At 44.3% G+C, this 19,593-nt stretch overlaps 2 protein-coding genes across 4 annotated transcripts in view; one reads left to right on the forward strand and one right to left on the reverse strand.

Moving 5' to 3' along the window:
* Positions 1–1,236: 1,236 nt before the first annotated feature.
* On the reverse strand, positions 1,237–7,260 carry tyw3 (tRNA-yW synthesizing protein 3 homolog (S. cerevisiae)). Of its 3 annotated transcripts, none has more exons than XM_063461697.1 (6): positions 6,871–7,255; positions 5,732–5,812; positions 5,549–5,647; positions 3,788–3,859; positions 2,275–2,408; positions 1,237–2,181 (listed from the first exon to the last, which is right to left on the reverse strand). In XM_063461697.1, exons 1-6 carry the CDS (start codon positions 7,036–7,038, stop codon positions 1,935–1,937), a joined length of 801 nt encoding a protein of 266 aa, XP_063317767.1. In that variant the 5' UTR covers positions 7,039–7,255; the 3' UTR covers positions 1,237–1,934. The 3 variants fall into 3 exon arrangements, with proteins under 3 accessions (XP_063317767.1, XP_063317768.1, XP_063317769.1); XM_063461698.1 differs by having other exon boundaries at positions 1,237–2,178; positions 6,871–7,241; XM_063461699.1 differs by lacking the exon at positions 5,732–5,812 and having other exon boundaries at positions 6,871–7,260.
* An 8,248-nt stretch (positions 7,261–15,508) lies between these two features.
* The window catches only part of LOC134616694 (phospholipid phosphatase-related protein type 4-like), a 59,299-nt gene continuing 55,214 nt past the window's right edge, over positions 15,509–19,593 (forward strand). The window contains exon 1 of the mRNA XM_063461645.2: positions 15,509–15,802. Within this exon, the coding sequence (XP_063317715.1) occupies positions 15,719–15,802 (84 nt within the window). The 5' untranslated portion in view covers positions 15,509–15,718. The remainder of the gene's footprint in view (positions 15,803–19,593) is intronic.

Consider the following 19,593-nt stretch of genomic DNA (forward strand, 5'->3'; position numbering starts at 1 on the left):
GCCTCCAGTAACAATGTGAGGAACCTTGGAGTCATTTTTGACCAGGACATGTCCTTCAACGCACATATTAAACAAATATGTAAGACTGCTTTCTTCCATTTGTGCAACATCTCTAAAATTAGAAATATCCTGTCTCAGAGTGACGCTGAAAAACTAGTTCATGCATTTATTACTTCCAGGCTGGACTACTGTAATTCATTATTATCAGGAAGTCCTAAAAACTCCCTGAAAAGCCTTCAGTTAATCCAAAATGCTGCAGCAAGAGTCCTGACAGGGACTAGAAAGAGAGAGCAGATTTCTCCTGTATTGGCTTCCCTTCATTGGCTTCCTGTTAAATCCAGAATTCAAAATCCTGCTCCTCACATACAAGGTCTTAAATAATCAGGCCCCATCTTATCTTAATGACCTTGTGGTACCATATCACCCTATTAGAGCACTTCGCTCTCACACTGCAGGCTTACTTGTTGTTCCTAGAGTATTTAAAAGTAGAATGGGAGGCACAGCCTTCAGTTTTCAGGCCCCTCTTCTGTGGAACCAGCTTCCAGTTTGGATTCAGGAGACAGACACTATCTCTACTTTCAAGATTAGGCTTCAAACTTTCCTTTTTGCTAAAACATATAGTTAGGGCTGGACCAGGTGACCCTGAATCCTCCCTTAGTTATGCTGCAATAGACGTAGGCTGCCGGGGATTCCCATGATGCATTGAGTTTTTCCTTTCCAGTCACCTTTCTCACTCACTATGTGTTAACAGACCTCTCTGCATTGAATCATATCTGTTATTAATCTCTGTCTCTCTTCCACAGCATGTCTTTATCCTGTCTTCCTTCTCTCACCCCAACCAATCACAGCAGATGGCCCCGCCCCTCCCTGAGCCTGGTTCTGCTGGAGGTTTCTTCCTGTTAAAAGGGAGTTTTTCCTTCCCACTGTCGCCAAAGTGCTTGCTCATAGGGGGTCATATGATTGTTGGGTTTTTCTCTGTATGTATTATTGTAGGGTCTACCTTACAATATAAAGCGCCTTGAGGCGACTGTTGTTGTGATTTGGCGCTGTGTAAATAAAGTTGAATTGAACTGAATATAACACAGTTCATCAGACAGACAATGGGTCTGAAAGGTGCAACCTGTTTATGAACTCCAAGAAACTTATTACAAAATTTTTTCCAGGACTGTCCCCACAGACAGAACAAGATTGCAGATAGATAAATGCTGCGATTTTTACATCACATTTATCACTTTATTTAGCATCAGACGGCAACTTTAAAATCTTCAAAACTGCGACTCAATAAGGCTCGACATACTGTAAAAATCAACACAACCCCAAAAACCTCCAGACAGAATGGAGCATATAAGACCTTACGTGTTAGCTTCAGTGCAGTTAATGAACGTAGATCTCTGAACAGAACGAAGCTACTTACTTTGTTGTATACAGGCCTGCTTAGGTTGTGGCTGCAGCACACGAATGCTGACAGTCTAAGACTCAGAGATAATCAAAGGAAAGATGTTTCTGAATTTGTGTTGCTAGCATCAAAATATGTTTCAGTAAATACTATGTCTTAGTTTTATGTGCCAGGATTGCTTCATACTGTTAGGTACTGTATTTCAGGTCAAGGTGTTCGGCCTCCATTCTAATGTAACTCAGGTCAAATGAAGATTTTTCTGAGCATTGCTGCACTCTAGTGGTCACATCATGTAAATAAACTTTAAGTTTACATATTATGCTTTGAATTATTTTTTCGTTCTATACACAAATAAGAACTCAAATAACTGATCCCTTCAGTCTTTTCTGTTTTGGTATTTGCTTTAATGTCGTTGTTACCATGGTGATCATAGTGATGAAAGCCCATCATCACTGCAAAACTAGCAATCTCTAAAACATCTGAAAACTGGGAAACTCTAGAATCCAGTGAAACCAGTCTGTGAAACTGAGCCATTAGTTCATGTGAACAGATCCAGACAGTCTTCTAGCCCTGGCACACTACAGTCCCCATCACCATGGCAACCGTCTGTCTCATGCTTCTCCCTCTTTCGCCTCCGTTTATATACACTGGTTTTTTTCCTCTCCTCCTTTTCCTCCTCTTCGTCTGTCCCTTTTTCTGTCTCCGGAGCATCATGAGGATCTTGGATCTGGAATCTTTGGGATTTCTCTGTTAGCAGGGCTGAGTGGAGGTTCTGGTAGAACCTGCTGGCAGCAGAGAGAGAGAAAATCAAGTGTTTGACAGGAAATCCAGTGAGACTCCAGTATGTCTCTGACTTTACAGCCAACCAACACACTGACCTGGATATCCTTCTATGGTTCTCCTCCATCTTCTGATTGGCTACCTGTGTTAGATAGGTGATGTATTCCTGTGGAATTAGGAGCGTTCCATCATGGCTCAGAGGAACCTCCAGGCCATGGGTGCTACGGACTGCCTACACGGACAAATGTAGTAAAGACATTTTTATTACTATGCTAAAGTTTATGGAAGAAATGCCTACAACGAAGGTCTAATTATACTGAATTATTGTAACTGTATTATACAAAGAGGGCATACACATGTGGGCAGCTGTGGCTCAGGATGCAGAGTGTCGACTACCAATCAGAGGTTCAATCGTTAGCTACTACAGCCTTCATGCGCCATGTATTCAAGTATCCTAGGCCACAGATACTGAACCCTGAGATGGCCTGTGTGTGTGTATGCCAGACAAGGTACTTCTGTAAAGAGCAGCTGGGGATGGAAAATGCCTTCAGCTGAATGCTGCTGTGAGTTGGCCTTACATAAAAGAAATTGAATTGAACTAGAATGAAACCTGAAAAAAGCAATTGCATGAACATGTGTGGGACTGGGTGAAAATTTGTGGTAAACTCTGAGTGTCAGTTAGTGTAGAAAAGCCCCCAAAAAGAACCCGTCAGTTCTCCATCACTTATCCAATGGAGCGTTGCTGCGGCTGGAGCCCTGCTGTCATCACAGCATTGTTCTAATGAGACAACACGCCATGTCCTGGGAATCTCTCACTGAGATGTAGCCTGGTGGCATCAATCATGACGTCTCAGTACTGCTCTTATATGATTTCATCCAGTACGTAATGGCAGTCAGGCTGCTGCTCTATAGACGTCTGTGCTCACTGCTAATACCACGCCGTGTTAGCAGTGAGCACAGGGCAGGCTGCCAGTCCACTCGCATGAAGTTTACTTCTGATCCATTCAACTCAATAGTTGCATCAAGACGGTGTGTCATCGTGCAGGAGTCGGACTACCTGTGCAACCTGCAGGGTCCAGCTGGATGTCACCAGCAGTGACACCAGCTTGGTTCTTGTTTCTGGGATGTGTCTCGTTGTTGCCCCCTCCCCCCGCACATGTGCAGCTTCATTCAGACTGATTAACAACCCCCCCTACTGACCAGGTCAGTGTCCCCACAGGTTAGCTGACTTTAATGTTTACTGTTTCTGTGCTTTTATCACTACTGTCAAACTGTTATAGTTATATTTCTACTTGTTACTCAGCATCTAACTCTGATAAATAAGAACACTGTCTGTAAACTGTTAGTCCAATAATCACTGACACTAGAATTCACTTTGATGGCCTTCAACCTCCCCCCAAACATCACAGCGACCTCACTCCCACTCTTCCTCCTGTGCAAGCCCTCTTACAACAGACATGCACAGCAGGTTACATACATGCAAATATAAACATGGTAATCGTTGAAAATACCCCCCGCACACACACACACACACACACACACACACACACTGATAAATGTATCAGTGTAACGACCCCGGCCAAAAGGATTCAAATTCATTTTTAAGCATACCATAATGATTTTTCCTGTCTTGCCAACAGTGAGGCCGGAGTTCCTGAAGCCGGAGTCGATGGCCACTGAATGCTGCAGGTGAGACGACATGTTAGACACGCACGCATGCAAACACGCACGCACACACAGTTTACCTGGATAAATTATTGAGACTCGATCCTAAACAATCCTCTCTTTGGTGTTAGAGGTGATCCTAATACTTTGTAGTGTGTTGACAATAGTGACACTGAGGCACAGGTGTCGGACTCCAGGCCTCGGGGGCCGGTGTCCTGCAGGTTTTAGATGTGTCCTTGATCCAACACAGCTGATTTAAATGGCTAAATGACCTCCTCAACATGTCTTGAAGTTCTCCAGAGGCCTGGTAATGAACTAATCATGTGATTCAGGTGTGTTGACCCAGGGTGAGATCTAAAACCTGCAGGACACCGGCCCCCGAAGCCTGGAGTTCGACACCCCTGCACTAAGGCATGAGCTAGCTGCTTTACATAACAGCTGACAGAGGATTTGTCAGTGAAGCAGCATGTGCCACATTCAGCAGTGACAGCAGCACTGCATAAAAGCTTTAAGCATTCAAATTAAAGTGTGTCAAAAAGGGTCTTTCTTTGTAAATTACCTTCATATAAAGTGAAAGTGTAAAAAGGAAAAACAAAGCAGAGTTTATAGGAGTCACAGTTTTCCCTGCAATGCTAACTGAACACAGTGTGTTAGAGCATCTCTGTGAGCAGTGCCTCTACAGTGGGCAGGTACGTGATCTGTGCTACATGTGTGTCGAATGGCCATAAGTGGGAACGATCGTCCTGTCGTAGCCAAAGAAAGAAAACTGTAAAACATTACAAATGTCTGAGGTCATACTTCACCAACATCTCAGTAAGGTTTCATCTTCATGAGCTCATCACCACATAAATTGGTTTCACTGAGCGAAATGTATTTTAGCTCCTTTGAAGCGAGGCTGTGTGAGTTTCTGACCCACAGTTAGTGTTTCACCTTCAGTAGGAGCTACGGCCATAGTAGCACTGACCTGCTCACAAACTACAGATATGTACTGCAGCATCATGGGTTTAAAAAACCTTCACTTGTGAGCTAGCATGTTAGGTTTCACCCTGTACCTTTCACAGCTCCTCACGTAAACAGAGCAGTGCAAGAGCACCTGAAGCTGGATGTTGTCAACTACATGACCAAAGGCAACTGGATGGTTCATATATGAAACCTGAGAGTCACGGTGTTACCCACACACAGTTTAGTCTTACTTTTTCACTCTCCTGTATTCTCATATTTCTTACTATGAACAACTAAAACGTCCTTGGTCTCACCTTGTCCAACAACCTGAGATGGACCTTCAGCACCTGAAGCCTGGTCAAAAACAAAAGCCCAAAGCCCCACCGCTGCAGAGCTGAAGGACCTACAGCATGTGGTCCAAGACTGCACAGCGTGTAGTAAAGCTGGCAAAAGCCCCATTTACACACGTACAGGCATCAGCATATACACAGATTACACAGAAACACTGGTGTACTCAGCACAGTGAGGAAGGATTTAGGGAATGAAACGTGTTTCTTCATGTCAGTAAAGATCTTAATGATGACTCCTGTCAGTGTTGTGCTTCTTAAATGTTTGCAGAGTCACTGACATATATGAATGGCAGAAACAAGTCACTAAGCATAAGCAAGGGTCACGTTCAAGCCTAAAAGATTAGTAGAGCAGCCTTTGAGAGATAACTAACCAGAAAATGTGACAAATTATTTGTTTCTCCTAAGAAAGACTCACCATCAGCTGTGCGTCTTCCAGCCGTCTGCACTGAACATGGAGTACAAAGGGCTCAAACTTCAACACAGCATCACCGGAGCACCCGGCCAGAGCAGACAGCTAGAAAACACACACACAGGCATGTGATAAAACAGTACATTCAGCCATGACGGTTATTAATCATCAGGACACCATGAGTCTCACCAGGTCCTCTGAGGTACACTTGTGATGTGAGACAAATAGCCAGGCACAGTTCTGTTTCTGGACAGCACTGCTTTCTGGAGCCTAGAGAGGGAGGGACAACTGTCATTGTTTCAGTACAGATTTCCATGGTTTTTGTTTGTTTGCTCCGGCAGCAGTCAGGGTGTGATTTGCTGGGGTGTGTGGAGGATTTCAGCGGTGGCCCTGAGATGTCAAACAAACTGCAATTTAAGAAAACACCAGAGAACAAAACAAACGGGATATTGAATACTTCACAGTGGAGATAGAAAACCCAACAATAATAATGAAGTTTTGCATCTTGAAACAGTCTGCAGCACTGCAACAGCCATCAGGTCAGAAACTTTAAGCAGCCCTCTACAGCTGATATGACGATGACCAATCAGTTCTGTGGAGTTCAGTCAAAAGTCACACAGTCTGCAAACTACGGTAACCAGGAGCCTTTAAATGATTCCAAGACTTGCTCATCTTCTCTGACCCAGTATGAACCTTCCAGATCCCTCAGGTCATCTGGATCCGGTTTTTTATCAGTTCCCAGAGTCAGAACCAAACACGGAGAAGCTGCATTCAGCTTTTATGCTCCTTATAACTGGAACAAACTCCCAGAAAGCCTCAGATCAGCTGAAACACTCAGTTTATTTAAATCCAGGTTGAAGACTCACCTGTTCTCAGCTGCTTTTGAATAAAGCACCAAATCCACACTTTTAAGCTTAAATTTCAAAACTTACATTTTAACTACTGATTTTATCTACTGTTCTGATTTTATCTACCGTTTTGATTTTATCTACCGTTTTGATTTTATCTACCGTTTTGATTTTATATACTGATTTGTTTGTTTGTTTGTGTTTGTTTGCTTGTCTTAATCAATTTCAAATCATGCTTTTTATTTGTTTTTGTTTTTAATGTCTCTGTAAAGCACTTTGAATCACCTTGTTGTTGAATTGTGCTATATAAATAAACTTGCCTTGCCTTCTCTGATCGCTGACAGCACAGTGCTCTACTATGCAGCTTCATGTTTCAGCTTATTTCAGTTCAGAAGTATTATAGAAATAAAATGTGAAGGTAATCGTTTTCTTTCAGGTATTTGTCACAAACATCCCTCTGTGAGGCAGAGTGAGACTCACCCCGTCGATGAGGATGACTCTCCCAGAGCAGGAGCTGGTAGTGAAGTACTCCTCCCGGCTGTTGAGCAGAGACACGACGTGCTCGATGGCCTCGTCCACAGCGCCCTTCTTACTCAGGTCCGCTTTGTTCAGGCACTGCTTTTTCCACTGAGCGAAGCTTTTCTCCATCGCTCCTTACGCCCAGCCGCTGCTTTAACCTGGTTTCCTGTCGCATGAGCCGGCGTTCATACGCTTTCATTCCTTTTTACTTCCCGGATGTTAGCTGTTAGCTTCACGGAGCGCTGGTTCTCCTTCTTCAGTAGGACTGGAACCGATGAAGGGCAGTCAACAGCGACACTGCCATCTGCTGTAGTTAAGTGGAAGTGTAGCTGGGAAGACCTTTTTTTGGGTGATGGCCCTTTTAGAAGCAAGTCTCTCGTCTCGGTAGCCAAAAAGGCCTCCATGCAATAATATGAAGTTCTTTGTGTGTCTCTCTTTCATAATAACAGTGTCCTTGGGGTCATTAGTGTTACTGCTGAAGTTGAAGCATACGCTACTAAGGTATGGTTCTTGGTGACCAACGGGCTGGTTTGAGAATGTCAGAAACTGCTGATCTACTGGGATTTTCACAGTCATTTCTACAGTTTACAGAACAGCAACAGTAACTTAAAAAAGCCACTTGTTAAAACCGAGATATGCAGAAAAGCATCTCTCAGTGCACAGCAGGTTCAACGCTGAAATGAAACAGATGGACTAAAGTTGCCACAGAAATTGCCACTCCTGTCAACTAAGACCAGTATACTGAGGCTACAGTTCACAAAGACTCACTGAAACTGGACAATAGAAGACTGGAAAAAACATTGCCAGGTATGATAAGTCTTGTTTCCTGTTGCGACATTAAGATGGTAGGGTCAGAATTTGCCATAAACAACTTGAAAGTATCCATGCAGGATCCATCCAGCCTTGTATCAACAGTTCAGGCTGCCGGGGGTATAATGGTGTGAGGGACCAAGCAGCCAAAGCATAGAGGACACAGGCAAAAAAGTATCTTCAAAAAGGGTTTTCTTTATTTTAACCCTCAAAAAGTCCAAAATTAACAAAATTCAAAAACATACTTAGCAGGCCCGCAAAAGAGGTCAACTAAATATAACTCTACAAAAAGTATTTTCCAGAAACTCAAACAAAACAAAGTGAGACACAACTTAACTCACAAACTGACCTAATTACAAAGACACATGAGGGTAGCTTTTATAATGATTTGGCCAAACCATTTTCACACAATAGGGGGGAAAACAAAACACACACTAATATTAACTAAGCACAGAATAACCTAACTAAACCTAAAACACCCCTGCTCCCGGTAAGCCCATGGTTGGTCCTGCTGAGCAGGCACTTTGTTCCCAGAGTCCTCAGCCACGCCTTTTGCCCAGACAGGAAACAGCCACCGCCCAAACCCAGGTAACTCAAAAAGAGAGAAACATAATTAATATAACAAAACATTTTAGAAAAACCACACAATGTTACTATGCGCGCGCCTCATAATACCAGTGTTAGGTTTAACCAAATGATTAATGAATTAAATTAATGAAGAAAACTGCAAAGCAAACTAATAAAGTGAAAAATGAACTAATTTACCCCCTGTGTGGCTGATGCCATCACAAATGGTGTGGGGGATATTTTCTTGTTGTTGTTGTTTTTTCTTTTCAAATAAATTAAAAACAACAAAGACAGATGATAATATGACAGTGACATTATTTGCTTGGCACACTTTGCCCTCCTTGGCCCCCACTGAGAATTGTTTAAATGCTACAGGCTACCTGATCATTGTTGCTGACCATGTCAATCCCTTTATCATCACAGTGTACCCAGGAAATGCCTTCTCTCGGTCCACAAAACACATGTAGACTGGTTTGGAAAACTCCCACGGACCCTCAAATATTTTTGAAAGGACAAATAACTGGTCTAGTGTTCCGCGACCAGGTTGAAAATTGCATTGTTCCTCCTCTATCTGAGGTTGAACTGATGGACAGACTCACATTCCCAGTACCCTGGCATAGACCTTTCCAGTGGGGTTGAGTAGTGTTATCCCCCTGAAGTTTGAGAACACCCACCACCTTATCAAAGATGGGATCCACCACCCCAGTCTGTCATTTCAGAGATACCACCCAGATGTCCATGTGATATGGTATAGAGGTGTGTCAACCAAAACAGCCCTACAACATCCAGAGCATTCAAGAACTCTGTCCACCCCAGGGGCCACAAAGAAGTTGTTTAACTACCTCAGTGACCTGGCCTCAGGAGTGGGCGCGTCGTCCCCCTTGTCCCCAAACTCAGCTTCTTCTACAGAATGTGTGTCAGTGGGATTAAGGAGGCCCTTGGAGTATTCCTTCCAACTCCCAACTACATCCTCACCTGAGCACATCAGCACCCCACCCAACTATACACTGTGTGAGTAGAGCACTGCTTCCCTCCTCAGTTGCATGAAAATTTGCCAGAATTGCTTCAAGGCAGACTGAAAGTCTTGACCCATGGCTTCACCAAATATCTCCCACACCAGCGTTTTTGCTTCAGCTACGATCCGAGCCACAAACCATTTGGACTGCCAGTACCCATCAGCTGTGTCAGAAATCCTACAGGCTAAACAAGCCTGAAAAGCAAACCTTGCAGTTGCAGCTCCTTTCAGGAGCCTCAGCGATGGAGGTGTAGAACATGTTCCATTCAGACTCAGTGTCCTCAGCTTCCCATCAAAACGCTTTTGTAGCTCTGCTGGGGGTGGGAGTTGAAGATCTCCTAGACTGGGGCCTCTGCCAGGCATTCCCAGTGCACCTGGCAAATTTGGGTGTGCCAGGTCTGTCCGACGTCTTTTCCCACCACCTGATCCAACTCGCCACCAGGTGATCAGTTAACAGCTCTGCCCTTCTCTTCACCTGAGTGCTACTTAGGATGTCCTGGTGCGTTGTGTACTTATGAACATCCTTATGTTTGAACACGGTGTCAAACTACCATGACTCTTGAACCACTGGTGCAATTGCAAAATTCCAGCAGTTCCTGAAAGCAGCAATTCTGTGCTTTTTACTGATATTAGGGTCATTACGGTAATCCTAAGCAAGGCACCACATCCAAATCTTAGCAAAGAGCACAGAAAACAAGACAGCAAGCAGCAAAAATAAAACAATAAAAAACACGATAAAAAGCTCTTCGTCTGGTCCCCTTACACAGGACCAGTTTGCTTTTGGAGACTACCAGGGGGCAACAAAAGTCCCTGGACAACATAGTCCCTTGGATCACTGGGACACACAAATCCCTCCACCATGACAAGGTGCCGATACATGGAGGGACTATGACAGTAGTATGGTTTTTTAAAATGTTTTCATTGTAGTAAAACAAATTCCAAGAGCATTAGGGATGCTCACAGCAACATTAGTCACTTCAGTCGCATCTCTGCCAGTAAGGACATCAGCTGCTGTCAATCTGCGTAATCAGAAGATCACTCTCACCTGCCTGCCCACCTGTTCACTATCCTCGCCTGCTCCGCTTGGAAGGACGCTTCCCTCTCGGCTCATCGACACCCCGGACCTTCTCTGGCTTCCCCCGCAGTGCTGCTCACCCTTGTCTCAAGTAAGCCACCCACACATTCCACAGTACAGTCACGTCCCGTCCCTGGCGGCGCATATCGCTAACTCCTCTCTCTCTGATTTCAGACCCACCTCTCTGCGAGACTTTTCCTGTGCACTTTCACTTTTCACTTGTAAATAAATTCACTTTTGCATCGAACCACTCCGAGTTCAGTGTCTGCTTTTAGGTTCATTCCTGTGCCGCCCGTGACGTAGCTCTGCCTCCCATGACATGAAGCAGGCACCGAGGAAATCCAGACCCCAGAAATCTAGAGGCCCCCCAGAGCACGAGAGCCCATGGAGGACCACCAGAGGGGCAGTCGCACCACCCACCTAGAAAAGAGCTGAGGAGAGCCCCAGACGGGGGGGGGGGGGGGTGTCACCAGCAGCAGCCACGGTGCAGAAGCCACAGGGGGCCATGGTGACAACCCCGCAGGCTTTGCTGAGAACTGGCAACATCAGGGTGGAACGATCACCGGGCCCAGAGACCTGAGAGCCAAGGGCCCTCCACACCCCAGGCACAGTGCCAGCTACCCTCTGCCAGATAGCAGCAGGTGTCAGCCCTGCCAAGGAGCCGCCAGGAGTGAGCCACTACATACCTGAGCACCTAGCCCTGGACACCGAGAACCACCAATGCACCGACGGGTGGGGGCATCAGCCACCAGCAGGGAGTGTGGTGGGGGGAAATAGGCCCCCACACCTGGAGGGGCTTCAGATGTTCCCAGAGAGGTGGGGTCTATGACCCGACCTGGCACATGGACATAGACAAACAGGCACACACAGACACAAACATGCATTCCCACCCTCGTGCACACATATACAAATACTCAGCACTCGCACAACACGGAGACACACAGAACTGAACACAGTACACGCACTCACACTCCCCAAATGGGTCCAGGTACCAGCACCCCCAGAGGGGAAGCCCACCAGCTCGGACCCAGACCAGATGGCCAGCTCCTCCTCCCGACCCCATACCTCACGCCGCCCGCTCATATGTGGTGTTGCTGCGTGCTGCTCTAAAGTGCATTTAAAACATGGCAGGGGCACAGTGCCAGCTACCCTCTGCCAGATAGCAGCAGGTGTCAGCACGGCCCCTCCCGAGAACCCTCAATGTCTACATGTGTTTAAAATTGAGAGTCGGGCAACGGCGCCAGAGGTGAGGCTGAATGAACAGACTGTCCTCTGAATGCCGTTTAATGTGCCCACCCCCAAGGCCCTATATGTATGTGTTATGAGAGTGTGAGTAATGTGAGTGTCTAAGTTGTGGAACAAAACTGAGGCACAGGTGGCCAGAAGGAGACAGAGGAGGACTGCCTCACCTGCACCTCAGTGACACACCTGTACCTTAAGGCCCTGCATGTGTGATGGGGATGAAAGGATTTGGGGGGAGGGCAAAACATTAAAAAAAAATCCCCACTGAATTGCACTGCACTGAGAGAGAGGGAGAGAGAGAGAGAGAGAGAGAGAGAGAGAGAGAGTTATCCCCCATTGGACTGGCATGGTTTTGCTGGCCTAGAATCTTTAGGTGCCAACAGAGCTGAGAATAGCAGAATGAGGAAAACAGTGCAAGCCCATCAGAGTATAGTATACAACCAAGCATGCTTGCCATGAGGACATGATGAGGATCAGACCACAGGTCAGTTTCTTTCTTTTTTTAAGCCTCTTTTACATGTTTTAGTGAGCTTTAGCACTAGTAATGCTTAGGTTCACAGATCACTGACATGACATATAGCAGATATGCTCTATCATGGGATGGTTGCAAAAGTATCAGAGTCTTGGGATGCTAATTACTATAGGGCAGCAGGAAAAGACTGCAAAGAGCTGTTCTTCCTATACTGTTCAGCCATCAGGAGAGATGCTGTTGTAGTTATTACAAACAAAGCCACCCACATGTAACCCCCAGCACTATAAATATGGCTGATACATAACATATTCTCGTGTACTGTCACTCCACAGTCATTGTATATGCATAACTTTAACACTGTAGTCATTACATAACTTGTACATTTTGATTTTAGTGCTTATCCTTGTTCAGGTGAATGAAAATATAAATAAGATGTTGTTTTAATGGCTGATAACTATTCAATCATTGCTTAAAATTAAACCAATATTTACAGTTAACTTATTTTTAAGAAGTTAAAACTGTGAAGTTTGGGAACTAGCAGATGAATCTGTATTCTGTGGCAGAAGTGGGACTGAGTTTCTGTCTCAGTGTGTTTAATCTGCTTATTATGAAACTCTATCACAATAAAGAAAAAAGAAAATATATAATCCAAATCAAAGTTTACAGCAAATGTGGTGAACTGTTATTTCTGCAAGTTGGGGTGGGAGAATTGCCCTGGTTCATATCTTCCAGCTGGTGTACTTATCCATCTTTAATGAGTAATTAAACATAATTGGAAATGTGCCTCCTGCTACCCTTACCCGACCCCCACACTTTTTTTTTTTATCAATAACTATGGAGCCAGCAATATTACTGTCTATAGAAGTTATTTGTAATCATCTTTGCTCCAGCTGTTTCTCATGCCAGGAAAAGGAACAGGAATTATTTATGACGTCTCAGTAATTTTCACACTTTGCAGAACTGTCCACTGGGCCATTCCTGCCTTAGAGGATTAACACTCATACATAAGCATCGTTGTCCAACTGTCCAAAGACTCGCCTGTAGGTTAAGTGTTGATTCTGAGCTGCCTGTAGATGCTGGGTTGTAATGCACTGTATGGATACTTGGATGAAAGGCGCTATAAAATGCCAGTCCGTTTCCATTTTCGATTTCACCATGTGCTTAAAATGCAGTGCAGAAATGTATTTAGATGAGTTTATTTATCATATTTTTAAATGATTTATTTTCCTGATCAGTGACTTCTCTGCACTCCAGCTCTCTCTCCTCATGAAAAGCTAAGCGTGGGTGATGGGATTGATCACCTGTTACAGCACTGACAGCATATTGCAGACTGCGTCCCACGGCCATAGCACGGCCCAAGGGCTGCGTGTCCCACATATTACACAACATTACGGCCCAGTGCTGAGAGAAAGGATCCTTCATATTCATTCAAGCGCGCTGCCCGAGCAGAAAATAGGTTTTTAGAACATGTGACGTCACGTGCGTCGATCAGGTTTGATTTTTTTCCGAAGATCGTGTGTTGAGAAGATGGATTTTCATGTGTGATTCAAAGGTTAGTGTTGATACAGCAGAAGCAAAGGCGTAGATCATGTTAGGCATGTGCTTAGCGAGCTTTAGAAAATGTCAGCTTTTAACTGTTTTACAGCTTTTCCCATTGATAAACACCTCTCCCATTCCAGTTTATATCACACAAAAATAATTAACTAAGAGATAAATGACAGAAAAATTCCTGTTTTTCTGTTTTTAGCTACTACTTTTTTAATTTTTCTTGTACAGCGGGTCCCCAGTTATAAGAAAAACCTTTTAAAAATGACATTTTCTCTGAATTAATGAAAACTTTATATTTATGATTACAGGATAGTCTGGCCAATGAATTGGCCCACATAGGATCAAAGTCAGCTGTATGTGGCCTACGATGTAAAATAAATTTCACATCCCTCCTCTAACACTTGTGATTGGGGGCGATCGTGGCTCAAGAGTTGGCAGTTTGTCTTGTAATCGGAAGGTTGCTGGTTCAAGCCCCAGCTCCGACAGTCTCGGTCGTTGTGTCCTTGGGCAAGACACTTCACCCGTTGCCTACTGGTGGTGGTCAGAGGGCCCGGTGGCGCCAGTGTCCGGCAGCCTCGCCTCTGTCAGTGCGCCCCAGGGCAGCTGTGGCAACAATGTAGCTTGCCATCACCAGTGTGTGAATGGGTGGATGACTGAATGTAGTGTAAAGCGCTTTGGGGTCCATAGGGACTAAGTAAAGCGCTATACAAGTACAGGCCATTTACCATTTTACCATTTACTGGCTCAAAATGTGAGTCTGTCCCCCCAAAACGTCCATGTAACACAAGTGCAGTACATTAAAAAAAAAAGCATGTTTACAGTATGTAAACATACAGCTTCTTATTGGCAAAGCACACCTGATCCAGGTAATCAGCAGAAGGTAGGGCAGGGATATCTCAAAAACAAGCAGGATACTGGCCCTCGAGGACTGGAGTTTGACACCCCTGTTTTAGAGCATCAAACTGTTTAACTGCAAGATGTTTGTGCTTCAGTGTTGGTGAGTGAAAGTATAGTAATTAGAAGATAAGTGTGTATTTGTGATACATACATAGTTTTTGGAAACATTTTTGCTGTTTAGCTGATAACTTAGCAATTTATGGAATGTCGTTAGTTCTGTCTCAAAAATAAACAAAAGGCAAAAATAGAAACAAAGTGGCAGCTAAAGTTCGCTGTTACGTCACAGGTTTCACAGGTCAATAATGTACTCCACGAAAAACTATTCACAAGTGGGTCTGTGACTCTAAAACAGTCACATAAAATGGAAACTACAGTACATTTTCCTGGCTAAATGGGTGCATAGTGGGACATCTTCATAATTTTCCTGTGCTCTTCCGGGAAGCTGCAGATTTATGTCTGGAAAACAACATGTTGCCATCTTAATCTACAATCAAAATGAAGGCGAAATACCTCGGGAAAAGACACACACACACACACACACACACAGATATATATATATATATATATATATATATATATATATATATATATATATATATATATATATATATATATACATATATACATATATATATATATTTAGCAACTGTGCTGCATTTACTGAATTAAAAACCCGAAACAAACAAAAAGCAGTACTTTGAGATTATTTTGAAAAGCCTGACAGGAAGCATCGATGCTTATTTCGGCGAACGTAACCAGGCTCACCTGCTGCAGCAGAGCTGGAGGACAGCGAGTGGGTGAGCGTCTCTGAGGTACCTGCGGAGGACCAGCGTGACCGAAGGGCTCATCTCCTCTCAGCATCACACACGTTTCCACGATGAATGGTCTGAGTGTCGCCACAGCGGTCCAACACTTCTGGAGGAGACGGTGTCTGGAGTCGTGCGCTAGCACGGCTTTTTAAAGCCTACCAGCCACCATTTTTTCAGGGGCGACGGACCCCATCAGGAAGCACCGACACTTCCAGCTCACCTTGCCCGGCGATGGAGGTCCGCCGTTAGAGGCTTGGGAGCTAGGGAGGGTCGAGGGGGAGGGGGGGGTCGGCCGCAGTTTCGCCAAAATTACGACGGGAATCAGGTACAGCTCCCTGTCTCCCGGCAACGGGAGAGACCAGCGGGCGCTCGTGATGTCTCGTGCCAAGGAGCGACTGAAAGGCGGGAAGGAGACCAAGGACAGCGTCACCCTGCTGCCCTGCTTCTATTTCGTAGAGGTGAACATCTGTCCGTCTATTACGATGTAAAAGGTTCTGCTCTCAGTGCCTGGGTCTGTGCTGCTGAAGGTGCAGGGAGGGAGGGGGGCAGCTGGTGCAGGTGCTCCTCGCAGATGCTCGTCACTGTCCTGGGAGCAAACACTATGACAGAGACATCACCTGTTAAATTGTTGTGGATACACACTGAGGATGCTTTTTGCTCTTGGTTGGCCAGGCAGGCTGTAATGGTGTAGCAGTGATGTTTACCTGATGTTTCAGAGGCCAGTGACTCTGCATCCTCTGTTACGATTCCCTTTGCATACAGCAGATTTGTTGGGGACAAAGATTTGAGATCAAATGTCGTCAGTGTGCAGATATCGTTCGTGGCTCACACGTCGATCAGAGCCAGCAGACAGAAAGGAGTGAGGAGAGTCCAGATTTAATGCTGCACTACTGCAGCTTACTTTCATTGTGTTTTGAATAATCAGGATTAGCACATTAGCAGCCACAGGTTAGAGCTTTAGTCTGTTCCCGACAGATCAGTGCGAGGCTTGGACTTGCACAGTCATTTCTCTCCTCTTCTGGGCTAAATCCTACTGCCATCATGCTGCATTTAGTTTATACGCCCACAGACTGTGAAGCAGCCTTCTTCCCGTAGGCTCCACAATCTGCAGCGTTCTTCTAGCAGCATTAAAAAGAAGACATCTCTGTTTTTAATGATAATAGCAGTAATACTGGTTTTGGCCCATTAAGGCTGCCTTTGTTTTGATCTGTATTTCTAGTACTGACTACAGAACATGGTAATAATATTTCATCTGTTGCTTTATACTGTCAGGTTAGTGCGTGCAAAGATGATTTGTTAGTCTAACTTTACACTGAATTAAACATCAGCCTAGCTTCTGCCTGCTTGTCACCATGTCTAAGGTGTTTACGTCTTAAATCTGTGCCAGCAATGCTTTTGTTCCCCAGTCACAATTGTGCTGCACCAGGAAAATAATATTTTCCTCAAGATTTGGACGACAATGTGAACATGTTGGGCGTAGACTGGGCTGTGTTGCTGCTCAGACTCTACGTACACACCAGCAATGGAGTTTAGTTGGAAGTTAAGATTTTACTTTATTTAGACATGCAACCTACTGAGACTGTAAACACCTAAGAAACCATCTGACTGTACACAATAAGATGCTTTCCATGATGAATCAGAATCTGATGATCTGAGGTGCAGTCCAAACCTTGACAGAGCCTTTACTGTGTTCTAAGGATGGCTGTTGACACTGACTATACAAATACAGGCCATTTGTGAATTTTGGATACCGTTCATCTCCTGTCAACAGATTGCCACTTGTGCTTTTTTCCTTCACCTTTTTAAGGACACTGTGCACACCATATGGCAATATGTCAAGTTTTCAGACATAAGGGAAGGTGAAACACCGAGCAGAACCAGCATACTGTCGGTGCAGAAATATTCCACCAGCAATGTCGGTCAAATTGTGTTTTCTCGTGTGTTTTTGAGACATGCCTGCAAATAACAAAGATAATTTATATTTGGTTGTCTGTTATGTGTAGACACAACACTGGTTCATCCTGTGAATTTGGTGCATATGCTTGGTGTTTATGCATGAATAATAGTTATGTCAGTTACATGACTTAACAAACAAAAATCATTGCTCTGAAAATGTTCAGGTACAAGGACTGGACTGAAAATGAACGACAAAGCGACAAATGTCCCAAGAGAATTTTTGACAAACCTGCAAACTGCTGCTGAAGATCGCTGATGTATTTGACCAACAGCGTCATATATGAGTAGAATTATTTCTTAAAATCTGCTAATAAGTAGCAACTAGAATATATTTTTATATAGTAAAGTAGCCAAACATAAAGAAAAGGACAGAAAAGGCCAAACATACTTCATCATGTCAGCTGATTTCCTGTTTACACATTTCTTCTCACTGCTGCTAATTTCGCCAATTTGTTGCTAGATTTAGACATTTTTCAAGTTCCCTTTAGCAGAAATCTGGTGACAGGATCCTACTGCTTTGCAACGATGATGAATGTCTTTCCCTGTTGTGTTTATTGGTTGTGTGAAAAACAAGGTTTCAGACAGTGACAGAGAGCAGCAGTGTGAAAGGAGACAGTAAGAGCTTTTCTGCTGCTTGTGAATTTCTATCTGAGTGATCTACTTTTAACTAGCTGAAATGCTAGTTAAAAGTTGGAAGCTGGAAGCTTTGCTGATTACTCCGAAACCTCCAAAGGTCAAATAATCCGTCTTCAGGACAGCCCAGGAGTCTACACTCTGGCCTGTTGTGTACTGTGCAAAGGCGTTTGCCACTGGAAGTAAAATCTCAGTTTGTTTTTACTAATTACTGACTGATTAATTAATGACAAGTAGACAAAGAGCCAAGAAAAGAACATGTGTGAGTCTGTAAAAGCATTTCTGTGAGTTTGATTAATGAATGGTTGCTGTTCAGAAAACCTCTGACAGTGAATTGTCTGACTCTGCCATCACCTCCTGTAGGCCACTTGTTCTTGTATCACAGGTTGTAACATGACGTGGCACAGAGTAAGACCTTTTGGCAGTACCAGGGGCATGTGGAGTATATGCATGTGCACGTATGTGTGCAAGCATTAGCAGACAACCCTATTTCCTCCTTAAATGTTAACGTCTGGCTCCGAACACACCAAAACAACAACATGGCAGGCACCAATGTGTCGTCCAAACCAGTGGGTGATGTTCCTTAGAGTGTGTGGCAGAAACAGGAGTCCAGAGAAAGGATGGGAGGTAAATAAAGAAAAAACTGTCCTGTTAAGTTTGGGAACCACGCCTGGCTGCTTGGCCAAGTGTCTGACAGCACAGCGAGTCTTTGAACGCTCTAATTTTCTCTTTATGGTCCCTTCACTTACTGTCATGTTTGAAGTTGGACGTTGGATACGTGGATATTTCTGGCCCTGAGACATAATCGTTCCAGTGGTCAGGCCCAGCTAAAGCTAAAGGCATTAGTGAGAAAACATGCCAGGACAATTCTGACAGTCCATCGCACAAAACAACCTCTACACAATTCTCTATATTCACTCACACACCCAGCTTTTAGGCCTGTTGATATTTTTCTGCTCTATGATGCACAGTAACACAGATGATCCATGCCATCTACCGACCCAGGGCAGACTCCCTAGCCAGTCTTTCCAAAATGTGATGACCAAGTTTCAGCAGGAGTTGTATATTCACCTAAAATGTGTGAATTTTATATGAATGTGTAATGAAGAGGAAGCCTGCTTGCATGTAGGGTTTGCTGATTCTGTGCGATGCTAACTGTGAGGAGTGTGCACGATTACAGATCGTTTCAGCTCATTTCCAGAATCCACAGCTTCATGAATTGTTTGCCCCTGGCACAGAGTTTAGGTTAAAAACATTCTCTGTCAATCACAGTTTCTCTTTCTTTCCATGACAGAGTTGCTCTGTGTCTGTTACATTGCCTATCTCACACACTGTCACACCATCCTACCCACTAACTGGCTGCTAGGCAACATGGCCCACTGAATGGGGTGTATTTTTATATCTCTGCATTCAGAGCTACAGACATTAAGAGGAGGAAAACATCCTTACTGTAGCCTGCTTCCCTCTGTGCACAGTATCCACAAAGGCTTTGCTTTGTTTGGCACATCTTCAAATTTCTCTTCCTGTATGTACTTAATAAAACATCCATGAGGATTAAAGGGAAGTCACTGACGACAGCTGAGTAAATGATAGATCATCGTCTCTGTGTAAAATATCCTTTTCTGTCACTGAAGCAGGTGTCTGTAGGCCAGTAAATCAA

The sequence above is a fragment of the Pelmatolapia mariae genome, linkage group LG18, assembly GCF_036321145.2.
Source record: "Pelmatolapia mariae isolate MD_Pm_ZW linkage group LG18, Pm_UMD_F_2, whole genome shotgun sequence".
NCBI lineage: Eukaryota > Metazoa > Chordata > Actinopteri > Cichliformes > Cichlidae > Pelmatolapia > Pelmatolapia mariae.